General features: G+C 36.1%; 1 protein-coding gene across 7 annotated transcripts in view; it reads right to left on the bottom strand.

Moving 5' to 3' along the window:
- DOCK4 (dedicator of cytokinesis 4) overlaps nt 1-25,346 on the bottom strand; it is a 537,022-nt gene that overhangs the window by 117,216 nt on the left and 394,460 nt on the right. For all 7 annotated transcript variants that reach the window (XM_072653018.1, XM_072653019.1, XM_072653025.1 and 4 more), the window contains 2 exons: nt 22,115-22,242; nt 18,487-18,621 (listed from right to left, as the gene is read on the bottom strand). In XM_072653018.1, coding sequence (XP_072509119.1) covers nt 18,487-18,621; nt 22,115-22,242 — 263 coding nt within the window. The remainder of the gene's footprint in view (nt 1-18,486; nt 18,622-22,114; nt 22,243-25,346) is intronic.

The raw sequence follows: 25,346 nt of genomic DNA, 5'->3' as shown, positions 1-25,346 counted from the left end.
CCTCCATTAAGTACTTAGTGTTTTAAAAAAGTAATCTTGATTTTTATGAGAATCCTTCCAAAAACAGAGTATAAACATCCTTGCCTATTTAAATAGAAGACACACTGCATAATAGAACAATATCTTGATAACTTCAATTCATTATAATATTCTTCTTCAATGGGTCTGGGATCACAATACTGTGGGTGTCCTTTCATTGGAAGAGATCACCACTCACCCACAACTTCTTTTCCCACTTACTTCTTGTATGTGTCTTTCCATAGATGCTTTAACAAAGGATCAGCTCTACATATGGGAGGCCTTTATTTTAGGTCAGTTTACGTTATGTGGGTACCCATGTAACATCTGGTATCAGCAGTGGTTACACTGTGCTATAACACAATGGTGGCCTCAGGGGCTAGACAGTCAGAAGATACTGGATGTTTTGTTTTTATATGAAATGTCCCCAGACTCTTATGCTTTTTGAATTCTTGCATGAGCTTTTTCCAAGTGGCCTGTCTATGTCCACTTTTGTTTTAACACAGCTGACTGATATTTCCTGATATTCTCAGTGTGTCTCAGCCTGTCTCCAGCTGCGCCTTGTCTTCCTCTCTGATTTGCTATGGGCTAGTCAGATAACCAAGCCCATAACTGACCCCAAAACAAGCAGTAAGGTCTAGAACTGTGGATCGTGACCCCATATGGGGTTGAGACCCATAGTTTAAGAAGCAATGAAGGGGTCACAAGTGGAAAAAGTTTAAGAAGCCCTGGTCTAGATGAGGTCCTAATGGGCTTTCACAAAAGGTAAAACAAAACAAATAATATGAATTAAAGCACATGGGCCTTTTTGTTTTTCCAAGTTCTCAGAAGTCTTTTTTATTATTTCTTATTCCTCCCACATCTCACTCTTCTCCATCCCAGTAGAATCAAAGTTCTTTGTGGCCAGAGATTGTTTTCCTTTTGTCTTTTTATCTCTAATATCTAGCATGTTATCTTGCATCTAGTAGGTCCTTTAAAATGGTTCAGTTGAATTCTTGGTTCTCATTGTGTTTGAATAGCTGAGGTTGCTGCGTTGGTGCATTCCAAATAACTTGTATCTATTTTCTCAAAAATAATGGATCCATCACTTTCTTTTTTTTTTTTTTTTTTTTAGGAACAATTTTTTTTTATTTTGTAATGTTTAACAATCACTGCCATACAATTGCGATTTTATCCCTCCCCACCTACTCCCCACTACCCCCCTCCCTCCCCACGACTGCATACAATTCTGTATAGATTCTACATATACTTTCCTATTGAGTATATTTTCACTATAGTCATGCTATGTAGTCAGACTAAGATAAATGAAAGAAATCGTATAACAAATCAGAACATGATACACAAACACATACACATACACAAACATGATCTGCTACAATATGTGAGTGACTTCCATATTTCTCTCTCTGAGTGTGGCAGGCATTTTGCCTTGAGATCCTCCATTGGGATTTTTTTTTTTTTGGTAAGAAGTTCTTGTGTTATTACAAAAATCTAAGTCTACCAGAAAAAACTCTCACACACTGTGGTTGTTGCTGTGCATAAAGTTCTCCTGGTTCTGCTCCTTTCACTCAGTATCAGGTCATATAAGTCCTTCCAGGCCTCTCTGAAGTCTTCTTGTTCATCATTTCTTATGGCACAATAGTACTCCATTACATTCATATACCATAATTTATTCAGCCATTCCCCAATTGATGGACATCCCCTTGACTTCCAGTTTTTGGCAACTACATAGAGTGCTGCTATAAATATTTTTGTACATGTGGGACCCTTTCCCATTTTTATGATCTCTTGGGGATATAGTCCTAGTAGCGATATTGCTGGGTCAAAGGGTATGCACATTTTTGTAGCCCTTTGGGCATAGTTCCAAATTGCTCTCCAGAATGGTTGGATGCGCTTGCAGCTCCACCAACAATGAATAAGTGTTCCAACTTTCCCACATCCTCTCCAGCATTTATCATTTTCTTGTTGTGTCATGTTTGCCAATCTTATAGGTGTGATGTGGTACCTCAGAGTTGTTTTGATTTGCATCTCTCTAACCAATAGTGATTTAGAGTATTTTTTCATATGATTATAGATAGCTTTAATTTCTTCCTCTGAAAATTGCCTGTTCATATCCTTTGACCATTTATCAATTGGGGAATGACTTGTATGATTATACATTTGGATCAGTTCTCTATATATTCTAGAAATGAGGCCTTTATTCCCGAGCTTAGCTGTAAAAATTCTTTCCCAATTTACTACATCCCTCCGGATTTTGGTTGCATTGGGTTTGGTTGTGCAAAAACTTCTCAGTTTAATGTAATCAAAGTTATCCATTTTGCATTTCATAATGCATTCTATCTCTCCTTTAGTAAAGAATTCTTCCCTTCTCCATAGATCTGATAAATACACTATTCCTTGCTTCTCCAGTTTATTCATGGTATCAATCTTTTATACCTAAATCATGTACCCATTTGGACTTTATTCTTGTGTACGGTGTCAGGTATGGGTCTATGCCTAATTTCCGCCACACTGTTATCCAGTTTTCCCAGCGATTTTTGTCAAACAATGAGTTCTTATCCCAGAAGCTGGGGTCCTTGGGTTTATCAAACAGAAGGTTGCTATATTCCTTGCCTATTGCATCTTGAGTGCCAAGTCTATTCCACTTGTCTACCTCTCTGCTTCTTAGCCAATACCAAGTGGTTTTGATAATTGCTGCTTTATAGTAGAGTTTGAGGTCTGGTAGCGCTAGGCCACCTTCCCAAGCATTTCTTTTCATTAGTCCCTTTGATATTCTGGACCTTTTGTTTTTCCAAATGAATTTTGATATTATTTTGTCCAGCTCTAGAAAGTAATTGTCTGATAGTTTAATTGGTATGGCACTAAATAAGTATATTAATTTGGGTAGAATTGTCATTTTTATTATATTAGCACGGCCTACCCATGAGCAACTAATGTTTTTCCACTTACTTAAATCTGACTTTATTTGTGCAAAAAGTGTCTTGTAATTGTGTTCATATAATCCCTGGGTTTGTTTTGGCAGGTAGACTCCTAAGTATTTTATACTGTCTACCCTAACTTTAAATGGGATTTCTCTTTCTATCTCTTGCTGTTGGACTTTGTTGCTAATATATAGGAATGCAGAAGATTTGTGTGGGTTTATTTTGTACCCTGCAACTTTGTCAAAGTTGTTTATTAATTCTAGTAATTTTTTACTTGAATCTCTGGGATTCTCTAGGTAAATCATCATATCATCTGCAAAGAGTGATAACTTAGTTTCTTCTTTGGCTATTTTAATTCCTTGGATATCTTTATCTTGTCTAATTGCTACAGCTAACATTTCTAGTACCATATTAAATAATAGTGGTGATAATGGACAACCTTGTTTCACCCCTGATCTTATTGGGAATGCATCTAGCTTATCCCCATTGCATATAATGCTTGCTGAAGGTTTTAGATAGATACTGCTTATTATTTTATGGAAAGTTCCCTTTATTCCTACATTCTCCAATGTTTTTAGTAGGAATGGATGTTGTATTTTGTCAAAAGCTTTTTCTGCATCTATGGAGATAATCATGTGGTTTTTGTTAGCTTTGTTGTTGATGTGATCGATAATGCTAATAGTTTTCCTAATATTGAACCAGCCCTGTAGTCCTGGTATGAATCCTACCTGATCATAATGTATTAATCTCGTGATAAGATGCTGTATTCGTTTTGCTAGAATCTTATTTAAAATTTTTGCATCTATATTCATTAGGGAAATTGGTCTATAATTTTCTTTCTCTGTTTTGTCTCTTCCTGGTTTGGGTATCAAAATCATATTTGTATCATAGAAAGAATTTGGGAGGACTCCTTCTTCCCCAATTTTCAAGAATAGTGTATGTAGTATTGGAATTAACTGTTCTTTAAATGTTTGATAGAATTCACTTGTGAATCCATCTGGCCCTGGAGATTTTTTCCTAGGGAGTTCACTGATGGCTTGTTCAATTTCTTTTTCTGAGATGGGGTTGTTTAAGTATTCAACTTCCTCTTCTGTTAATCTGGGCAATTTGTATTTTTTAAAATATTCATCCATCTCGTTTAGATTATCGAATTTGTGGGCATAAAGTTGGGCAAAGTAGTTTCTAATTATTGTTTTAATTTCCTCCTCATTGGAGGTGAGTTCACCCTTTTCATTTTTAATATTAGTAATTTGGTTTTCTTCTTTCTTTTTTTTAATCAGATTGACCAAAGGTTTATCAATTTTATTAGTTTTTTCATAAAACCAACTATTGGTTTTATTTATTAATTCTATAGTTTTCTTAATTTCAATTTTATTAATCTCTCCTTTGGTTTTCAGTATTTCTAATTTGGTATTTACTTGGGGATTTTCAATTTGTTCTTTTTCTAGCTTTTTCAACTGCAAGCCTAAGTCATTGATCTCCTCTTTCTCTATTTTATTTATGTAAGCATTCAGAGATATAAAACTTCCCCTAATAACTGCTTTTGCAGTATCCCATAAGTTTTGGTATGTTGTCTCACTATTGACATTCTCTTGAATGAAATTGTTGATTGTTTCTATGATTTCTTCTTTAACCCAACCCTTCTTTAGAATTAGATTATTTAGTTTCCAATTGATTTTTGGTTTCTCTTTCCATGGCCTTTTATTACATGTAATTTTTAATGCATTATGATCTGAAAAGGATGCATTGATTATCTCTACCTTTCTGCACTGGATTGTGAGATTTTTATGTCCTAGTACATGGTCAATTTTTGTAAATGTTCCATGTACCGCTGAGAAAAAAGTATATTCCTTTCTATTCCCATTTAATTTTCTCCAAAGATCTATCATATCTACCTTATCCAGAGTTTTATTTACCTCCTTAACCTCTTTCTTGTTTATTTTGAGGTTGGATTTATCGAGTTCAGAGAGGGGGAGGTTGAGGTCCCCCACTAGTATAGTTTTGCTATCAATTTCTTCCTTCAACTCCCCCAACCTCTCCTCTAAGAATCTGGATGCTATACCACTTGGAGCATACATGTTTAGTAATGATATTGCTTCATTGTCTATGGTGCCTTTTAGCAGGATATAGTTTCCATCCTTATCCCTTTTGATTAGATCTATTTCTGCTTTTGCTTTGTCTGACATTAGGATTGCTACTCCTGCCTTTCTTACATGAGCTGAAGCACAATATATTCTGCTCCATCCTTTGACCTTTATCCTATGTGTATCCCCCCGTTTCAAATGTGTTTCTTGTAAGCAGCATATTGTTGGATTATGGCTTTTAATCCATTCTGCTATCCGTCTCCGTTTTATGGGAGAGTTCAATCCATTCACATTCACAGTTATGATTACAATCTGTGTATTTCCCTCCAACCTCTTTCCCACCATTTGTGCTTTTAGCTCTCCCGTCTCCCTTCCCCTCCTCAATAGTATTCACTTTTCTCCCCCTCCTCCTGCAGCCTTCCCCTCCTTCTTTTGACCCCCCTCCCTTTTAGTCCCCTTTACTCTTATTGCTTCTTTCCTCCCTTTTAGCCACCCTCCCCTTTCTTCCCCCTTCCCCTCCTACTACCTATAGAGCTAGTTAGGCTTATCTATTTAAGATTATTGTTCCCTCCTTTGAACAAATCAGATGAGAGTACCTCTCAAACAATGCTCATCTCCCTCCCCTCCTTCCCTCTACTATAGTTTTGTACTTCTTCCTGTGATATAATTTGCCATTTTCTGCTTCCCCCTTTCCACACCTCCTATTACATTCCCTTCTCATACTTAAATCATATTTTTGACATGACATCATTTACTTTATGCCCGTTCCCTCTACATATATCCCTTTTATCATAATAGCTGCACAGTTCTCAAGATTAACAGGTATCATCTTCCCTTATAGGGAGGTAAACAGTTTGCCCTAATTGAGTAGCAAGTTTTTGTTTTTGTTTTTTCCCCTCTGTTTACCTTTTTATGATTCTCTGGAGACCTGCATTTGAAGATCAAATTGCCTATTGAGTTCTGGTGTTTTGGTCAGGAAGCTCTGGAAATCCCTTATTTCGTTGAATGACTTTCTCCTTGCCTGAAATGTTATGCTGAACTTTGCTGGGTAGTTGATCCTTGGTTGAAGTCCCAACTCCTTTGCCTTACGGAATATTGGGTTCCAATTCTTTCGATCTTTTAATGTAGAAGTTGCAAGGTCCTGTGTGATCCTGACTGTGTGTCCTTGATATTTGAATTGTTTCTTTCTGGCTGCTTGTAGTATTTTCTCCTTCACTTGATAGCTCTGGAATTTGGCAACTATATTTCTTGGGGTTTTGAGTTTGGGATCCCTTTCGGGAGGGGAACGGTGGATTCTTTCGATGACTATTTTGCCCTCTGAGTCTAGTACTTCTGGACAGTTTTCCTTGATGATTTCCTGGAAGATATTGTCCAGACTCTTTTCTTCATCATGGGTTTCTGGCAGGCCAATAATTCTTAGATTTTCTCTCCTGGATCTATTTTCCAGGTCAGTTGTTTTTCCAATTAAATATTTTAGATTTTCTTCTATCTTTTCATTCTTTAGATTTTGTTTGACTGATTCTTGTTGCCTCATTGAGTCATTAGTTTCTACTTGCCCAATTCTAATCTTCATCGTAGTGTTTTCTTCAGTTAGCTTTTCCATCTCCTTTTCCATCTGACCAATTTTTCCCTTTAAGGAGCTATTTTCTCCATTTAATTTTTGTACTTCTTTTTCCATTCGACCAATTTTCCCAGTTAGGTTTTGGGTTTCCTTTTCCATCTGATCAATTTTCCCAATTAGGTTTTGGATTTCCTTTTCCATTTGATTAGCTCTTCCTTTTAGGGAATTATTCTCTCCAGTTAATTTTTGAACTTCCTTTTCCATTTCTTCAATTTTCTTTTTCAGGGTGATGTTCTCATCAGTGAATTCTTTTTTTATAGTTTTAAAATCATTGGTCAGTTTTTCTTTTATATCCTTCTTCAGACGTTCCAGGTAATCTAGTTGTGCTTGCGAGAAATTCATAGTCCCATCTGAGGTTTCAGATGGAAGTACAGTCTCAGCTCTAACCTCTTTGGTGTTTGTGTTTTGGTCCTTATCCCCGTAGAAAGATTCTATGGTTTTTTCACTTTTCGTCTGCTTTTTCCGATTCATGATGTTGGCTGAGTGTTGTAGCTTTTGGTTCTTTCATTCAGAAGGTACAGATCTTTAAGTTGAGCTGATGTGTGTCTAGGCTAAAAGCAGGCTTTTGTTTTTTGTTTCCCAGATCAACCCTGGGGTTAGCTTGTTAGGTGTGTGGGAGGGGTGGTCTGGTCTCAGGATATCTCCTCAGCTCCATCACTTTCTAAGTATGCTCATTTTGAACAACTAAAGCTCAAATTCGAGTTCTCGCTTTCTACCCACTCTCCACCCTCCATGACCTTGCATTCTGTGACATGATACTATTCCAAGAATAAGGAGTTGAGATACATTCATTGTTAAGGGACTGTTTTACTGATCTGACATATTCCCAGAGAGAGAGAGCCTGTGCAAGAGAACATGTTGGCATTTGTAAATCAGCAGTCCTTTTATAAGTACAAGGTGGTATTAGAACATTTGTCATCCTCAGAAGAAAAAATAGACTGCATTGGGGCCAATGACTCTGTTCCTGCTTTTACTGATGTGGTGACCCTTTAGGGTCCCTCTCTGAGGCCTGTGTTCAGTCAGACATTGAGGCAAGCACATGGTAACATGGAGTGGACCTGTTCTAAGAAGGGAGGAGACACTCAGAAGTTACAGAGAAAAGACTCTGGTCCACAGATGATTGCACTTAAAAGGTTCTCTTCTGCTCTTTTATATACATATATATATATCTATATATATATGTCTACATATATATAGATATATATATCTGAGAACACTTAATTTGTGAAGTATGTGAAACTTCAATGCCTTAAGTATGGTATTACTCAACATTCTGTCCCTTTAACAAAATCATGGCTGGTGAAAGAACTTATCAAGTGAAAATTGATCTGAACTCACGCTGTATAAAATGATGGCTAAGTAGGTAGGCAAATGGAAACATTTCTAATATATTTGCTGCTAATTTCAAGAGGCATGGGGCAGCTAGGTGGCACAGTGGATAGAGTGTCCAGGCCTGGAGTAAGGAAGACATCTTCCTAAGTTCAAATCTGACTTCAAACATTTACTACCTGGGTGACTCTCAGCAAGTCACTTAATCCTGTTTGCCTCAGTTTTCTCCTCTGTAAAATGAGCTGGAGAAGGAAATTGCAAACCACTCCAAGTATCTTTGCTAAGAAAATCTCAAAGGGTCTCATGAAAAGGCCGACATGACTGAAAAATGATTGATTGTCCTTGATGTTCACAGATTCTACATTCACAGTGGTAGCTAACAGCAACTGGATGGCACAGAGTGATAGACTTAGAGTTAGGAATTTCTGAGTTGAAATCCTGACTCAGTCACTAGCTGTGTAATCCTGGGCAATTCACTTAACCTCTCTAGATTCAGTTTCCTCATCTATAAAACAGGGATAATGGCATCTATTTCACAGGGTTGTTGTAAGGATAACATGAGATAATTTATGTATTTTGCAAGCCTTAAAGTGCTATGTAAATGCTAAATATTCACAGCTGATTTTGGAATGTTACTTAACAGCTATGATGCAAAACTATCTTTTTCTATATATGTCTTTTGGAAAGGATGGTTGCTCCTTCCAAAAATGGACCTTGCCATAGTAATCTCTAGGTAAGACTAGTAAGACATGTGCTAAGCAGAGATATTCCCTGAAGACCATTTAGAGGATTCACCTCTTATTAAAGAAAATAGCTTGACTTCTAAGTGAAATGAAAAATTTATTTTTAACAGTATTTTAACCTATTTTTTCTAAATATAATTCAAGATCTTAGCTGTGGCATATAAATTTTTAGGTGGCGTAAGGTTTAGTTACTTTAGTGATCAGCTCTTCCCATATACAATTGAGAAAATTATTATTAATAAATAATAATTTGGGGATATCCAGAGTTCTCCCCCTTTTTTGAAAGTCTTCATTTTAAGGCTTAGCCTCTGAAGGATAGAACTGATGATGACAGATAGGATTAACATTCTCCTCCATCTAGGTATTGCTACCCTATCCAACCTTACAAAGAATTTGATCTAAACTATGGCCTATAGTCTTCTCTGCCCAAGCTTGAGTGGGGGATATAGACCCTTTGACTATATTTGCTCCCGAGGTTGGGGGTGATTTGGAAGCAAATGACATGATCAGAGTTATGTTCCCCCAGCCTCTCACTAGAACCTCTCGTAATATTCATTCTCTCTCATTGTTAACCTATCAGAGTTGATTGCCACCCTCGGGAACACTCACTCTTCCAACAACATATAAACTATGAGCCTAGCACCATGACTGGGTTCTGGCATTACAGAATGTCACTGACCCATTTTATTGGCAACATTCTAATATTATTATTAAAATGATTAACTACCCAGAAATTATATCTCTCGAACTTTTGAAAAGTCAAAAGTGATGTCAATTTTGACCAGCCAGAGCTCTCTCCTAAGTTCTAGAACTTGGGACCTAAAGACAGGGCATTTTTTTTTCATGAAATTATTTGCCCAACAAATCTCAGTAAAGCACTCAGTCTGATGAACTCCAGGACATGGTAAAAGATATATCATTTTATTGATTTCAAATATATGCCAACTACTAATGTTCTCTTTTAAAGATTTTCCATAATATTAAAATGACAAAGTTTATTCAATATAATAATTTAGGGCAATAAGTGATTATCTGTCAGCCAGAAGAAGGAAAGGTATCTTCCATGGATCAACGAAATATCTACGACAAAAAACAATGGACCGCCTTAACTTTCCCATTCAAACTTTCTACATTTTTCTATCAAAAATCACACTTATGTTCTGTGTAAGTACAGATGCAGGGAAAAAATTCCAATTAAGCTGCAATTCTGTAAATCTAGAATCAGTTTACACTGATGGTTTTTCTCTTGTGCTTGCATTGTTTAAAATGTTATTGCTGTAATTGGAGGAGGATAAATGATTAGTTGAGCAAGGAGGTTGCACTGAAAACACAAATATTTTAAATCTGAAATGTTCAGGGAATCACAGATTACAGTAATTTTTAAAAACAGATAGGTGTACAAGTCTACAGATTTCTTTACTCATTTTTTGCCCTTTTTTTTTAAAAACTATGAATATCATGATTAATTTGTGTTATAACATAAGCACAAGAAGAGTTAATCAAGTGACATATATTATAACGATGACTAATTCAAAGTCTTTGTCTTTAAGAATTAGTACAGGAGTAAAGATGACTACAAAAAAAGCAGAAAATTATCCAGGACACAAAAAAGTATAATGTTTAAAGGTACTTAGATGAGGGATAGATTACATCTGGTTTGTAGGGGTAAGGGAAAGAATAGTGCTTTATTACAGAGAAAAATAACTAAACTGGTTTTTAAAAGATGGAAAATATTTCATTAGCTGGAGAAGGAAGGGATGTATTCCTAGAATAAAGAATGATATGATCAAAAGAGGGATAGAAGGGAAAGTATTAGTTATGTTTAGAGACCACTTTGAAAAACAGATCAATTCAGTCAGAGTTTGGGCTATTATTTGGTGAAGAATATTAGGAAGTAAGTCTAGAAAGGTGAGTGAGGGCTATATTGTGTAAAACACTGAATGCCAGAACAAGGAGTTTGGACTCTATTCTGTAAACAAAGTGGGATTACTAAAGGTTTTTGAGGATTGTATGTGGGAAAGGATGCTGCGATTAGAGCTATATTCCAAGGAGTTCATTCTGGCCATAGCAGACAACAGAAGGAAGAAACCAACTGTAAGAGAGGGCCAACTGTAATACGGTGAAGTCATGAAGGCAATGAAAATAAATAAAAGGAGAGAGGATGGAAAAACACTGTAGAAGTAAAGTAATACTTGACAACTAGAAATTAGAGGTGAAGGAGAAATAAGAGTCAAAGATGAGTCTGCCATTTTGAGTCTTGGTAAATGGGAGAAAGGCAGTATACTCATGGTGATAAATTAATTCTAATGTAATTATGACAATCTCATTCCTAATACTGCTATTAATCAAAAATCTTCAAGACTGTATAAAATCTTCAAGATTGTAGAACTAATGGGAAGAGTACTGGAACTGAAGTCAAAGGACTGGTTCAATTCTGATATCAGGATATTACACTCATGATGAACAAGATTTTCAGATAAGCAAACAGGCTCGTGATCAGAAAAATTATGGAAATTCTCTTTCTCAAGCTAGATAGCACTTGGTATCTCTTTAGGCATGTCCAAGCTTGAGCTGAGAAGAACTGGTTTAAAATCACCTAGAATGCTACTTAATTCTACTAAGTCTATTTTTTTATGACTGTGTAAATCCCCTGATTTGTCAAGTTTATTAAAGAATTTACCAAAAGGGCTTTTGGGAAGTGGGGATATGTGAATCTTCAGGTATATCAATATCTTTGGGGTCTCCAGTGCAATGGAAAAAATCTCCATCAATATCTGATTTTCCATAATTAAAATCCCTATGAGTCATGAACTTGGAACTTTAAACTTAGGAAAATTATTCAGCTTTCCTGGAACTGATTTCCTCACCTGTATAATGGTGGAGGTGTTGAGGTAGGAATGGGGTGGAGGAAGAGTTACAGAGGCATTGAACTGAATGATCTCTAATGTCCCTTCCAGCTCCAAATTTTATGATACTGTCATCAAACCTTCCCTGATTCTTTCTATCCTAATCCAATTCTAATGATAATTTTCATTTTAAAAAAGTTATCACACTTCTTTTCAATCTTCATTTAATAAAGGAGAGAAGAAAATTTTAGCTCTACTACTAGATTTCTTAGTTTTGCTAGACTACAGAAATATTAATATTTAATATTAATATTAATATAAGCAATCCAAGGTCCACATAACTGGTAAAAAAAAATACAATAGACAAGAAATATTCCCTGGCACAGAATCACTTAATTTTTAGTACAGGTATTCTTTAATATACAAGGTAGCTAAAATTAACTTTTTAGGTTTACTATTAAAAGATTTTGCAATATATGTGTGTGTGTGTATATATGTGTATATATATATATACACATATATACACACACACACACACACACACATACACACACATACACTTACACATATATATATACATATAAACTATGAGTAAGGCTACCGTTACAGAAACAGTCCATTATAGAGATGCTAGGGGTGGTTTGAGAAGGGTGTGTGTCCAGATTTGTGATTTCATCTGTGCAGGGAACTCCCAGTGTAAACTGCCTCCACCGATTCTGACTAGTGCCTTTCTGTGGGTAATACGGGGACTTGCCCCTGGCTTCATTGTTTTTATGTGTCACATATAGGACTTGACTCCAGGTGTTTCTAACTCCCATGTCAGGCAGCTATCTACCATGCAATATCAACTTTCATATGGCATCTACCTATCTTTCTATTTGTCTGTCTGTCTCTGTGTGTACAATATTTTTTTTAAAAACTTCCTCATGTGATATACTTTGGGGAGTCATAAGCCCACATTGCAAGAAATTTTTACACAAATGCGCAGAAAACATCTGTCCTGGAAATGACCTATGCTGAGACAAGTCAACTGGATATGAAAAGGCCTTCTGAGAGAATTATGTGCAAAGAAAGAAAAGCATTTGCAAATTCTAAGAAACTCTAGAGTCCAATTATTTGAGAGTGTGAGGCAAATAGCCATTTATGCTTCTTTATAAAATCTGTATCCATGTACGATTAGAACACTGAAAGGAGCCAATTACAGTGGCACTTAATCCAGTTAGAAGGATCATTTTAAAGTTCAAAGAATAGTTGGTAGAATAATGAAAAGTACAATTCTTTAAAACTGAAAAATAAGGCTACCATTACCTAGAATTAGGTATACAGTAAAAGCTTGTTATCATACTGGTCATTGGGTATGATTCCCACATTATAGATTTTTCCATGTTTTATGCTAAAAGATATAACTACATGTCCCTAAATCCTTTTAGAACATAGTTTGATTCATAATAGAAGTGAAAGAAGCAATGCAATATAATGAAAAGATTCAGAATCTCCAAGTTTGAATCAGAGCTCTGACCCTTATGGGCTGTGTGACCATGGCAAATTGTTTAACTCTTGCAAGCCTCATTTTTCCTTAGAATCTGGGTGTGACCATGGCAAATTGTTTAACTCTTGCAAGCCTCATTTTTCCTTAGAATCTGGAGTGTGGCTGACTATAGGAAGGAAAATACTTTATCTTCCTTTGATTCATCTTTCCCGTCTTATAATTTGGCTGAACAACACACATCAGTAGGCTCCAAATCAGTAACTTCAAAGTCTTCTATATTCTGTCATTATTCCTTCTCATAGAGCATACCCTCAAGATACCATCAATATTTACCTCACAATGCAATTGTGAGGCAAATTATTTAAAAATCTTGAAGTATAGTTTAAATGTTATAATTATTATTCTAGTTTAGGGTACGGAGTAATTTGTGTGTATTTGAAAAAGTGCAGCTCAAAAGATACTAATTACACATTGTCCCATCAGTGTAGCTAAGCTTTGGGGTAATTTGAATGGATCTACTATTAGTGGCCTAGGGGACGATGAGAATTTAAAGGAATTTACTCAGCCCAACCCAAACATCAAGCAGGCTTCAGGGAGTTCCTACTGAGGTAGAAATAAAGTGGTCCAAAAACAATAAATTAATTTGCCAGGCTATTGCTCTGCTGGCTGGGAGTGGCTGTGGATCTGACTCACAAAAGAACTCAAATAGCTCTGAAGTAATGGGTTAGCTTTCTTAGAGAAAAAAAGTCACACAGTAGCTACAATTAAGTTGAAAGATGGTCCATTTTGACAGCAGCTCTCTGGAGAATATAGATAAGCTTTTTAGAAGAGAAAGCTGTTCAGCAATTGGCAACAGTAGTTCTACAGGGAAGTAGTAAGGTTTTCCAGCTGGGACTCAATCATAAAATCATGAGATTCTCAGACTGCAAGTATTCCCTCTCCAATCTACAGCACTGCAATTTGTGAGAAAGTACTCTTCTACATATGAGAATATTTTTCTTTGTCATTTACTGTGATATCCTGTATAAGTGAGGGCCTTTAGTTAACCGTCAGCTAATGTGTTTCTTAGTTTGGCTTGGAAAAATAGAATGTGACTTCAGAGTTCTGGTTTGAACATAAAACAGATATAATAGTGGATATGTTTGCAAATAACATTTGAAAAAGAATAACATCTTTCAACGTGGTCATAGCATTCAGGGCACCATACTGAGATGGTTCTGGGCTCTGTGTACGTGTGTTCATACGTGTGTGTGTACTTGAGTTTTGTAAAACATAGCAAAGTTATGACATGTGACATAGGACTGTTATTTCAGTGGATCTTTTCTATTACTAACAAATCTTATTCTCTATAAAAAAAAAGTGAAATCGACATGTTCCATTCCTAAGAGAAAATATTTTGAATGTCTAAGGTAATATGCAACTAAGGATGTGTTTTAAAAAAAAAAAAGGTACAGCAAAAGTCATTGGTTACATCTTGAGTGAGCTTTCCCTTCAGAAAGATAGGTCACTGTGTTTTCCAATTAAGTATGTTACATGGCCCAGCTAGGAAGGCTCCTTAGTACTCTATCACTGCCCTCTCTTTTTTTAAATTCTCTCATCACATCCTTTCTTTTTAGACACATCACATTTTAAAAGGCATTTAATTTGCACGCCATTACACTGTTACAGCTTAAAGCTCATTTGTTTTACATTTAAGCTTTTGGCCCTAGTTGGAAGAAGAACATTCAAGCAGTATACAAAGCCCTTTTCTCACAATGATGCACCCACTGTGCCATCAGTAATGTGATCCTATTTGATAGGCAGGAAAACTGAAAGAGATTAACTGACTTGTCCACAATCAACTAGCAAATCAAAGTGCAGGAATCTGAACACAGATCTTCAGACTTCATGGTCCAGCATTCATTCCACTACCTTCTTCCAAAGTTGTTTGATTTAGATGTGAACTGATTTTTTAAAAATGATTTAGGATTAAGCTGACATATATGAGTTTTTCCTTTCTATTCAGAGAGGGGTTTTTTTTTGACTATTTCAAACACATGCAAAAATTTTATGAGGTTAAAAAAATCTTGTCTTGTTTTATATTTCAATTTCAGGATTAAGAGCAATGCCTATTGCTAGAAAGCTGATATACTTTCATTATAAAAAGTCATGAAGATCCCAAATAATATTAAAAGGAAATTAACTTTCTCTGCAAGCTGGTTTTATTTGTTTGTTTCCTTGTAAACAATGGTATCTTCCACTTCAAATCTAAAAGAAAGATCTTTTCTTCTATTCCCTGATATGACAAAGGTGGGAAAGCTAGGCTTAATGCTGCTTAGTTGCTTCACTCAGCCCACTCAGGTAAAGCTGAGCTCTGAAAGAGTAGGTAGGTGATCTGAAGTGCTAACAATAGTTGATTTCTTGAGCAACCTTTTTAAGGCCAAGTGATTTAAAGGCAAAGCAAAATTTCATACTGCAGTAGGAAAATAATTTTACTTTCACGTAGCACCAAAGGAAGCTTATTTAATAGGATCCTTGCAAACAGAATTAGAAGGAAACTTAGAGATTATCTTGTCTGAACCCTGATTTTCACAGAGAAGGACACTGAAGCTCAGAGTAACTAAATAATTTATCTCTAGTTAACAAACATTCTTAAGAAGATGTGTTTGGCATACTATTAAGATCAGACATGTTTACAGATAACATTTGAAAAATCATGTTTATCAGTGCATGCAAATAAAATTTTCTATTGTAGCAGTAGTTTTAACCCAGACCAAACTCTTTTTTAATCCTTCATTTTTTAAGTTTATTAGTTTTTTTACTTATATTTTTATTAGTTTATTTAGTTTTCAACATTCACTTTTATTTTGAGTTCCAAATTTTTTCTCCCTCCTTTCATTCCCTTTCCACTCCCCAAGATGGCAAGGAATCTGATATGGGTTACACGTGTACAATCCTATTAAACATATTTCTGTGTTAGACAAAAATTGCTGGGAAAATTGGATAACAGAGTGGCGGAAACTAGGCATAAACCAATGCCTGACATGATACACAAGAATACCAAATGGGTACATGATCTAGATATAAAGAATGACACTATAAACAAATTAGTAGAGCAAAGAATAGTGTATTCATCAGATTTATGGAGAAGGGAATAATTTTTGACTAAAGAAGAGATAGAAAGCATTATGAAGTGCAAAATGGATAATTTTGATTACATCAAACTGAAAAGTTTTTGCATGACCAAACCCAATGCAACCAAGATTAGGAGGGAAACAGAAAACTGGGAAAGAATTTTTGCAACTAGTGTCTGTGATAAAGACCTCATTTCTAAAATATATAGAGAACTGAGTCAAATGTACAAGAATACAAGTCATTCCCCAATTGATAAATGGTGAAAGGATATAAACAGGCAGTTTTCAGAGGAAGAAATTAAAGATATCTCTAGTCATATGAAAAAATGCTCTAAATCACTATTGATTAGAGAGATGCAAATCAAAACAACTCTGAGATACAACATCACATCTATCGGATTGGCTAACATGACAAAACAAGAAGATGATAAATGTTGGAGAAGATGTGGGAGAGTTGGTACACTAATTCATTGCTGGTGGAGCTGTGGGCTGATCCAACCATTCTGGAGAGCAATTTGGAACTATGCCCAAAGGGCTACAAAAATGTGCATACCCTTTGACCTAGTAATACCACTTCGAGGACTCTGTCCCCAAGAGAGCATAAAAATGGGAAAGGGTCCCACATGTACAAAAATATTTATAGCAGCACTCTTTGTGGTAGCCAAAAACTGGAAATCAAGGGGATGCCCATCAACTGGGGAAAGGTTGAATAAATTGTGGTATATGAATGTAATGGAATACTACTGTGCTGTAAGAAATGATGAACAGGAAGATTTCAAAGAGGCCTGGAAGGATTTATATGATCTGATGCTGAGCAAAAGGAGCAGAATCAGGAGAACTTTGTACACAGCAACAACCACAGTGTGTGAGGATTTTTTCAGGTAGACTTAGAACTTCATTGCAATGCAAGGACTTAAAAAATTCCCAATGGTCTTTTAAGGCAAAATGCCTTCCACATCCAGAGAAAGAACTATGGAATTCAATCGCAGAATGTGGCAGATCATTTTCTTTTGCATTACCTTTTGGTTTGTTATATGATTTCTTCCATTCATTTTAATTCTTCTGTGCAACATGACTATGGTGAAAATGTATTTAATAGAAATGTATGTGTAGAACCTACATAAAATTGTATGCCGTCTCAGGGAGGAGGGGCGAGGGAGGGGCAAAGGAGGGGGAGAGAGGGAAAAAATATCTAAGTTATGTGGTAGTGATTGTAGAACACTGAAAATAAATACAATAATAATTAAAAAAGAAATACATAGGGGCTATAAAATTAAAAAAAATATTTCTGCATTAGTCATGTTGTGAAAGAAGTATCAGAACAAAAGAGGAAAAACACGAGAAAGAAAATAAAACCCAGAAAAGTGAAAATAGTATGTTTTGATCTGCATTCAGATTCCATAGTTCTTTGTCTAGATGTGGATAGCATTTTCCATCATGAGTCTTTTGAAACTGTCCTAAACCATTGCATTGCTATGAAGAGCCAAGTCTATCAAAGTTGATCAAACCAAACTTTGTCCAGTGATGGTGAGCTTTAAATATAAAAATATATTAATATCAATTTCTAAATTATATTTTTGAGTTGGAAATGTATGCCAGAGATTTCTAAGCAATGTAGACACTTAGAGGCAGGCCTCCCCAGTATGCTGGGTAGATCCATGTCCTTAAGAGGACATGGACAAGAGGCACACAAGGTGAAAGGGCCTAGATAGGTTGGAATTCATACCACTGAATAGAGTGTCTGTATGAGGAGATCAAAAGTCCAACAAAATGTTACATGTGTATTTCCTGGTTTCAGAGAATGGTAGGGCTGAAAGTTTCCCCAAAGAGCAGACAGGCCAATTCTTTATTTTTTAGATGTGGAAAAAAATCAGAGAAGCTAGTGGACTTTGTCACAGTAGCATAGCTAATTAGGGTGTCAAAGCTACCTAAGGTAGATGTCCCAATCCAAGGCTCTTTCTACTTCTCTGTAATTATTTCATTCTTTCTGACTTAAAAAAAAATCTTTTATTCTGGCTGTGAGATTTTCAATCAAGAAAATTTAATGGAAATAAAATAAGAAAAAAAATCAGATTTGGATTTTTAAATGTTAAATCATTGCTGTACTGCCTTTTAGCAATCCATTCCAGGTTTGCTAAACCTATTGAAAATTCACAGAAATAAAATGCTCTACAAGATGGCAATACTCATCATAAAGGAAAAGAACTCACTCATGATATCTCTCCTCACATTACCCAGTTTTGACCTACCCTTAAAATAATCAAAGAACTAACAAGTACAAACTGTTCCCTTCCCAATGTTGATGGTTTTTCATGATCTTACCGTAACATCTTGAAATTGAAGTCTCATTGCCGAGCCAGAGGGTTGAGGACGACTAGTGATTTCTAATATGGTTCTCAGAAGGATATCCAGCAAGCTGGTCACAATCACATCTATTTCTTCCAGAACAGATTTTTCCTAAAGAGAAAAAATATAAATATTTACACATAAGTGTACTGGATTTGTGATGAACATAACATAAATTTCTATTTCCCTTTCTAAACATTAAGGGAAAAACGGATTTTCCAAATTGAGAATAAGCATTATAAAATTTTAGAGCTGGAAAGAACCTTGGAAATTGTCTAGTTCAATTCCTTTATTTTATGTGAGACTACAGAGAGTCAGAAAGGTTAGGTGATTTTCCCAGGGCTGTAGAATTAGCCAGTAGTCGGCCAACTAAAATTGTGCCATTAATAATCTTTACATTTTTACTATATATTTTGTCTCTGTCCCAGAAATGTTTTAGGAAATAGGAAAGAACGGTTAACAACTTCTTTAAAATTATCAATAAAATCCCTATACAAAAAAATTGAGATACACAGGCAATTGTGCCCTCTGTAACAAGCCTGGAACCTTTCTGCCAGGCCAAATGCACCAGTACTGTAAAAGATAATCTGTCTGAGCCAGTTCTAATACAATGTCTGAAATTACCAGAATTGGGAAGACACACTATGCCCACTGTTTCACTTTGATTCCAAGCTGCTGGTAATTAGGACTCAAAACAGCTGCACATGGAAACAGTCTGAGGACAAGTGGTAAACCACTAGAAGAAAGCTGTTTTGCAAAACTGCCTTAAAGAAAGCAAATACTGAAGGACTGGTGGCCAGAGATTTATAACACATTTTCTTATATTATGTGCATATATGTAAACGTATGTGTGTTTGGGGGTTGACTGGGGGTAGGAGTCTAGATTTGTTATTACATCCATGTGAAGAACTCCCATTATGGAAACTGCCTATACCAGTCAATACAGATCAACAATTTCCCATTGGTTACAGAATTAGAGCTCGAATGAATTTAGAGACCCGTGAGTCCAACTGCGTGCATCCCCCTGGAACTGAGGCACCAAAACGAATTGCCTAGGGTCATATAACCATAAGTGCCTGAATAAAAATTTGGACCTAGATTCTTTCTGATTCCATGTCTGGTACCCTATCTGCAACGAACTGTCTGGATGAGTGAAAGGGGAATGACCTGCTCAAGGTCACATAGTCTTTTTCAAAGACAAGGCTTGAAGGCAAATCTTCCTAACAGTCGGGTCTTTTATTTAATATGTTAAGTTACTTCTTAATATATATTATGAGTACAGCACACATTCCCTGGAAAACTTACAGATATCTTCTTGGCTACTCCCAGCCCCCATTTTCAGAGTGTGAGTCAGAATCTCATTCCCTGTTACTTGGAGACTCTCTGTCATTTCTAAGCCAAAAGGAACGTGAAATTCAAAATCACTTCACCTGATACTTACAGCAAACCCTGTTTATTTTCTCATTAGTAATAAGAATTTGAGAAAAACCAATCCAACAAGGCAAGATGTGATGCTCTTTTCCTATATTCATGAGATGAAGAATACAGACTTTCACTCACAACACTGCTCTATCCTCCTCCTCCTTATTTCTCCATTCACTCCCATTTTCCCTTTCAAAGTCTCTAATGAGGTCTGGTGGCCTATGTAATATAACTGAAGTAAAAGTCAGTCATCCTTTAAAGCAGTTCTGGTCTTTTTCTCAGCAACAGCTCTATTCCCAGGAGAGTTGGAGTCAAAATTCCATAACCCAATTTCACCTACTATCAAGTCTTTTTACTAGAAAAGGAGTAAGGAAAATCGAGAGGAGATAACAAGCATAGACTAATAGAGAGAAAAAAACACAAATGAATAGGAAGAGTCACTGTCCAGTAATATATCTGGCTCATGGGAAAGTTACTTAAAAGAAAAAAATCACTGCCAAGGAGCACCATGCCTCAGTAATGGTGCTGGAGTTACAAAACTGGACAAGAAAGCTATTTATACCTATAAAGAGGAAAACGGTAACTTGTAATCTAACACCTAGAATTCCTGCCCAGCAAGTACCAAGAGCATTTCAATATTTCAAATTATAAGAAAGTTCTTTTTTAGGTACTAGCTAGAATTTTACTCAAACTGGTAACAAAGACGACAACGGAGATGATGATATGTAAGTATGTTTCCAGCTCTGCCACATGCTTTACAAATATTATCTCATTTAATACTCACAACAGCCCTAGGAAGGTAGATTCTATTATTATATACATTCTACTGTGGAGGCAACTGAGGCTGACAAAAGATAAATGACTTGTCCAGAATCTCACTGCTAGTAACTATCTGATGCTATGTTTGAAACTGAATTTTTCTCCAGGTCCAGCATTCTATCCACTGCACTCCCAAGATGCCAAAGATATTGAAACTTAGGATTTCAGGGAAATAGGTAGGAGATGATTAAACTCTTTGCAACTTAGAAATCATGGGTGGATGCTATAGGTGTACTTCTAAGAGAAGGGTTCTTCTTTTTTGTGTCATGGATTCCTCTGGCAGAGTAATGAAGCCTGTGGACCCCTTCATAGAACAATGCTTTTAGATGCAGAAAATAAATTGCATAAAACTACAAAGGAAACCAAAGGTTAATGAAAATTAAAATGTGTTTTTCCCCATCCAAGTGTATGAACCAGTTGTGGATCTGTGGCTCCCTATTTACGAAGCCCTGTGATATGGTATTTCCAGGTTCCAGGGGGATTTATTCCAAAAGGATTGTCCTTTTAGGATCCAGCTACTGATCCAGTCTTGTCATGAAGATTTTCATGAATCTGAACAATAATAATAATGCTTATAAAATGTCAAACATAGCTAAAAGAGACCTTGGAAGCCTTGAATACCCTCATCGTAACAACAATAAGACATTTGAGATCCAAGATTTTCAGCTGACTTGCCCGAATTTAGACAGATAGTAAGCATCAGACATGGAATTTGAACCTAGGTCCTATAACTCAGATTCAGTGTATTTTCCACTAAATCACACTTTACATTTCAATAACGCTTCACAACTCCCCAAATGTGCCCATATCCATTCTCACACGACACCCATAATTCTGCAATGTAAGCTGGATGGATATTATCATCTCCACTTTAACAATGAGGATCTTTGGACTCAGAGAGCTTAAATGGCAAACATGGGGCTAGAATATAGGTCTTGGTATCCAATTCCAGTGCTTTTTCCACTATATGAGACCACCTCATAACAATAAAATCTTTGCTTTGTAGGAAGGAATTTGTCCTTCCCAAAGAATATCTTTCATATCAAAATTGAAGACACTTGTGGGATGCCTCAAGATGTCCATTTATTTTCACTTTCCATTACAGCCTTCTCTTTAAATCGAAGGTTGGGGGATCTAAAGTGCTCAGAGAAATAGTGTTTTGCTTGGTGAAAATCAGTCCCACTATCTAAGAAAAATTATTTCAGTATGAAAAGAAGAAAAGGTAAACCCAGGTGAAAATCAGAACAAGTGCCATAGAGGCTTATATCTTAGTGATGGCATTTTTTTTAACCTCCACATCTTAATGTTATTTGATTTGTAGAAGACACTTATGGAAGTTTATATCCCACGACTGTTTACTTACTGAGCTATTTTTCTTGATGAGACAAAATATGTTGCTAAGAATACGTGCACACATGATGAGGTCCTTTTGCTCCTGTAAATGCATGTGGAGGTGATGTAGAACAACAGGCAGAAGTATGTATCGAGAATCTGAAAAGGAAAAAGTAATTAGTGTCACTTCTTTCAGAGGTTCCACTGGAACATATTCCCTTCTTAAACAATATTAAAATATATAGTTTTCATTTTAAAAATTATATATGTATTTTCTTTATTATTCTCATTGAATAGGCACATCTGAATACTTTGGCATAAATGTATAAAAATATTTTTGTATTTATTTAAGTACTTTTTAAATCATTTGCAGATGGATGAATGAATGCATCTGGCCTCCCACATAGTGCCTTGTGCTCTCCAAGGACTCTTACTTTGGAGATCAGCTGTGTTTTTTTCCTCCAACGTGGTCCCTTTAGACAGAACAGGATAAACTTTTGGCACCTGTGGGCAAGGATTTTTACCCACAGAAAGCTCTGGCACCACTTCTATTATTTGCTGTATCTTTAAATGCTCTCGTGTGAGCAACATCACATAGACTGATAGAACCTATTGGAAGCTTTATATATAGTTCTTACAAGTCATTTAGTTTCTAGAAATGTCATTTGGCCTGTATGCTTGACCCTGACCTCATTAATATGTTATATCCTCCCATTTCTAACTGGTACTCCTGCCCCTTTACTTATCTATGTCAAAAGGATAAACCCAAACAAAAATGGAAGCTTCTACAGTAAATATGCACAGTTATCCCGTAATTCTGTGTGGAAACCAAGCACTAAGGCAATGTCTGGAAATTTTCCTTTGGGTTCCAACTCAGTAGAACACAGCTTCAGGTCTACTACCTGAGAGAAATATTTGGAATTGTGGTATGTTTCACCTTAAGAAAACAGAAGGAGAATTCAGACTTAAAGAAGAAATTAATTGGAAGGTAATTAATATTACAGAATAATCCACTGTTTTATGAAGCAAATGACTGCAGGGATCTTTTAAATGATAAATTTAAATATTTGTCTACAAAACCAAAAGTTATTTGAAAGAGAAGCTAGAAGCTCAAAGTGTTTGGAGATATTGAGAATTGTAATTCACTCAGACAGGAAGAAAAATCATCTTTGAAGTTGTTACTGTGTATTACTAATAATAAAGCTGATAACCAGGCACATGCTTATATGGTACTTTAGGGCTTACAAAAGCCTCCCCACAAAAATCTAAGATATGTGGAAGTGATTGTAGAACACTGAAAACAAACAAAATAATAATAAAAAAATCAGTATACAAAAATTACAAAAAAAAACCCAAAAGACTCCCCACAGGAACCCTGAGTAGTAAGTGGTATAATATATATATATATAAATGGTATATAAGTAAGTGGTATTATATATATAGGTATATATAATAATATATTTGTTTTATAGATATAGACAATGAAGCACAGATATGGTCACTGAGGTTGACAGACTAGTCCTTAACCCATTACTCTTCCTACTATACAACAGATACGACTTATAAAAATATGATTTACATTCTAAGACCACACCCATTGTAGAACATGAGCTACAAAGGTTAAATAGAAATCCATTTGTGAAGATCAGGTAAAGCATAGGATTTCATTGCCTACAAATTTTTGGCTAGGCCCCTTGAGTACAGGGATTTTTATTTTTGTTTTTGTACTCTTATTGCATAGAAAGAACTTCATAAATGCTTGCTTGCTTACTACTAATAGTAATTAACAGTTACTTGGTGGTTTTAAACTTTGAATACTGCCTTTCTTTTATTAAAAAAATGGTCTTTACAAGTTTTCCTAAGAATACAAAATTTAGGAATTATCTAAATAATCCAATAACAAAGTTTGGAAGAGTTTCTTAAATAACTCTATAATATAATAGCATGTGGGCCACAGTTACTGATCAGAATTTAAAACCTCCTCAGTCAATAGTAGCTAACTGACTATTGGATAAGGGCAAATGACAAATGGAACGTCAGCCACTAGTAAGCTAAGGGATAAGTCATGCTTCGGATACCCTTTGAAAAGCAAGAGTTGGCAATTCACTATATCTTCCCTTGTGTCTCTTGAAAAGCATAGCAGGATGGGAAGGAGATTTAGCTCCCCTAAATTCCTTAGTTGATGGTATTTTGTATCAGAAGCACAAAGAGAGGAGAGGGGCTACAGGTGCAAGCTACAGGTTCAGTAAGTGAGGAGTCAAGAATCTGGCACATGAAACTGGGATGCTTCTCAGATAACATATCCTAGAATAAAGACAGGGCAGCTAGGTGGCAGAATAAATAGAGTGCTGGACCTGGTGTCAGAAAGACTCATCTCCCTGAGATGAAATCAGTCCTCAGATACTTATTAGCTATGTGACCCTGGCAAGTCACTTAACCCCAGTTGCCTCAGTTTCCTCATCTGTAAAATGAGCTAGAGAAGGAAATGGCAAACCACTCCTATATCTTTGACAACAAAATCCCAAATGAGGTCACAAAGAGTCAGATATGACTGCAAACAACACAACAACAGAATAGAAACTCCTATTGGTTTCTACAATATGGATTTTATTTCTCTCCTGAAAAGTAATACCCCATGGCCAAAATTATGTAGCAGTACCAGGAGCCAAGATATCACCTGAGTCCAAAGCTGGAGACAATGGAGTCTTCAACTAAATATCTGCTACTGCTGGGTTACTCCTGGGCTACTCCTGGGGGTCTTCTGTATCTTTCCTAAAGTACACAGCAGTACCCTAGAGCAGGATTTCAACTAGCGTGCAGCATAGAGATTATGGACAATCATTGGAATTAAGGATCTAGTATGGCAGATAAATTGCACCTAGCAAGGAGAAATACAAAATACAAAAACAGCACTAGGAGATATCAAGGACCCAGCAACAGAGGTGAAAATGTCCTTATAAACACCTGTCTTGGCCACACACATTTCTTTGTTGTTGTTCAGTCAAGTCCAACCCTTCATGACCCCGTCAACTATACTGTCCACGGGGCTTTCTTGGCAAAGATGCTGGACTAGTTTGTCATTTCCTTCTCCAATGAATTAAAGCAAAAAGAGGTCAAGTGACTTGCCTAGGGCCAGGCAGCTACTAAGTGTCCCTGGCCAGGTTTGAACTCAGCTCTTCCTGACTCCAGCCCCAGCATGCTATCCACTGAGTCACCTAGCTGCCTCCTTTGCACTTCCTACACATATGCTTTTCTACTGTTGC

This window comes from Notamacropus eugenii, chromosome 3 (assembly GCF_028372415.1).
Source record: "Notamacropus eugenii isolate mMacEug1 chromosome 3, mMacEug1.pri_v2, whole genome shotgun sequence".
Lineage (NCBI taxonomy): Eukaryota > Metazoa > Chordata > Mammalia > Diprotodontia > Macropodidae > Notamacropus > Notamacropus eugenii.
Note: the sequence above shows the minus strand (reverse complement) of the source record. Positions and strands in the feature narration are given on the sequence as shown.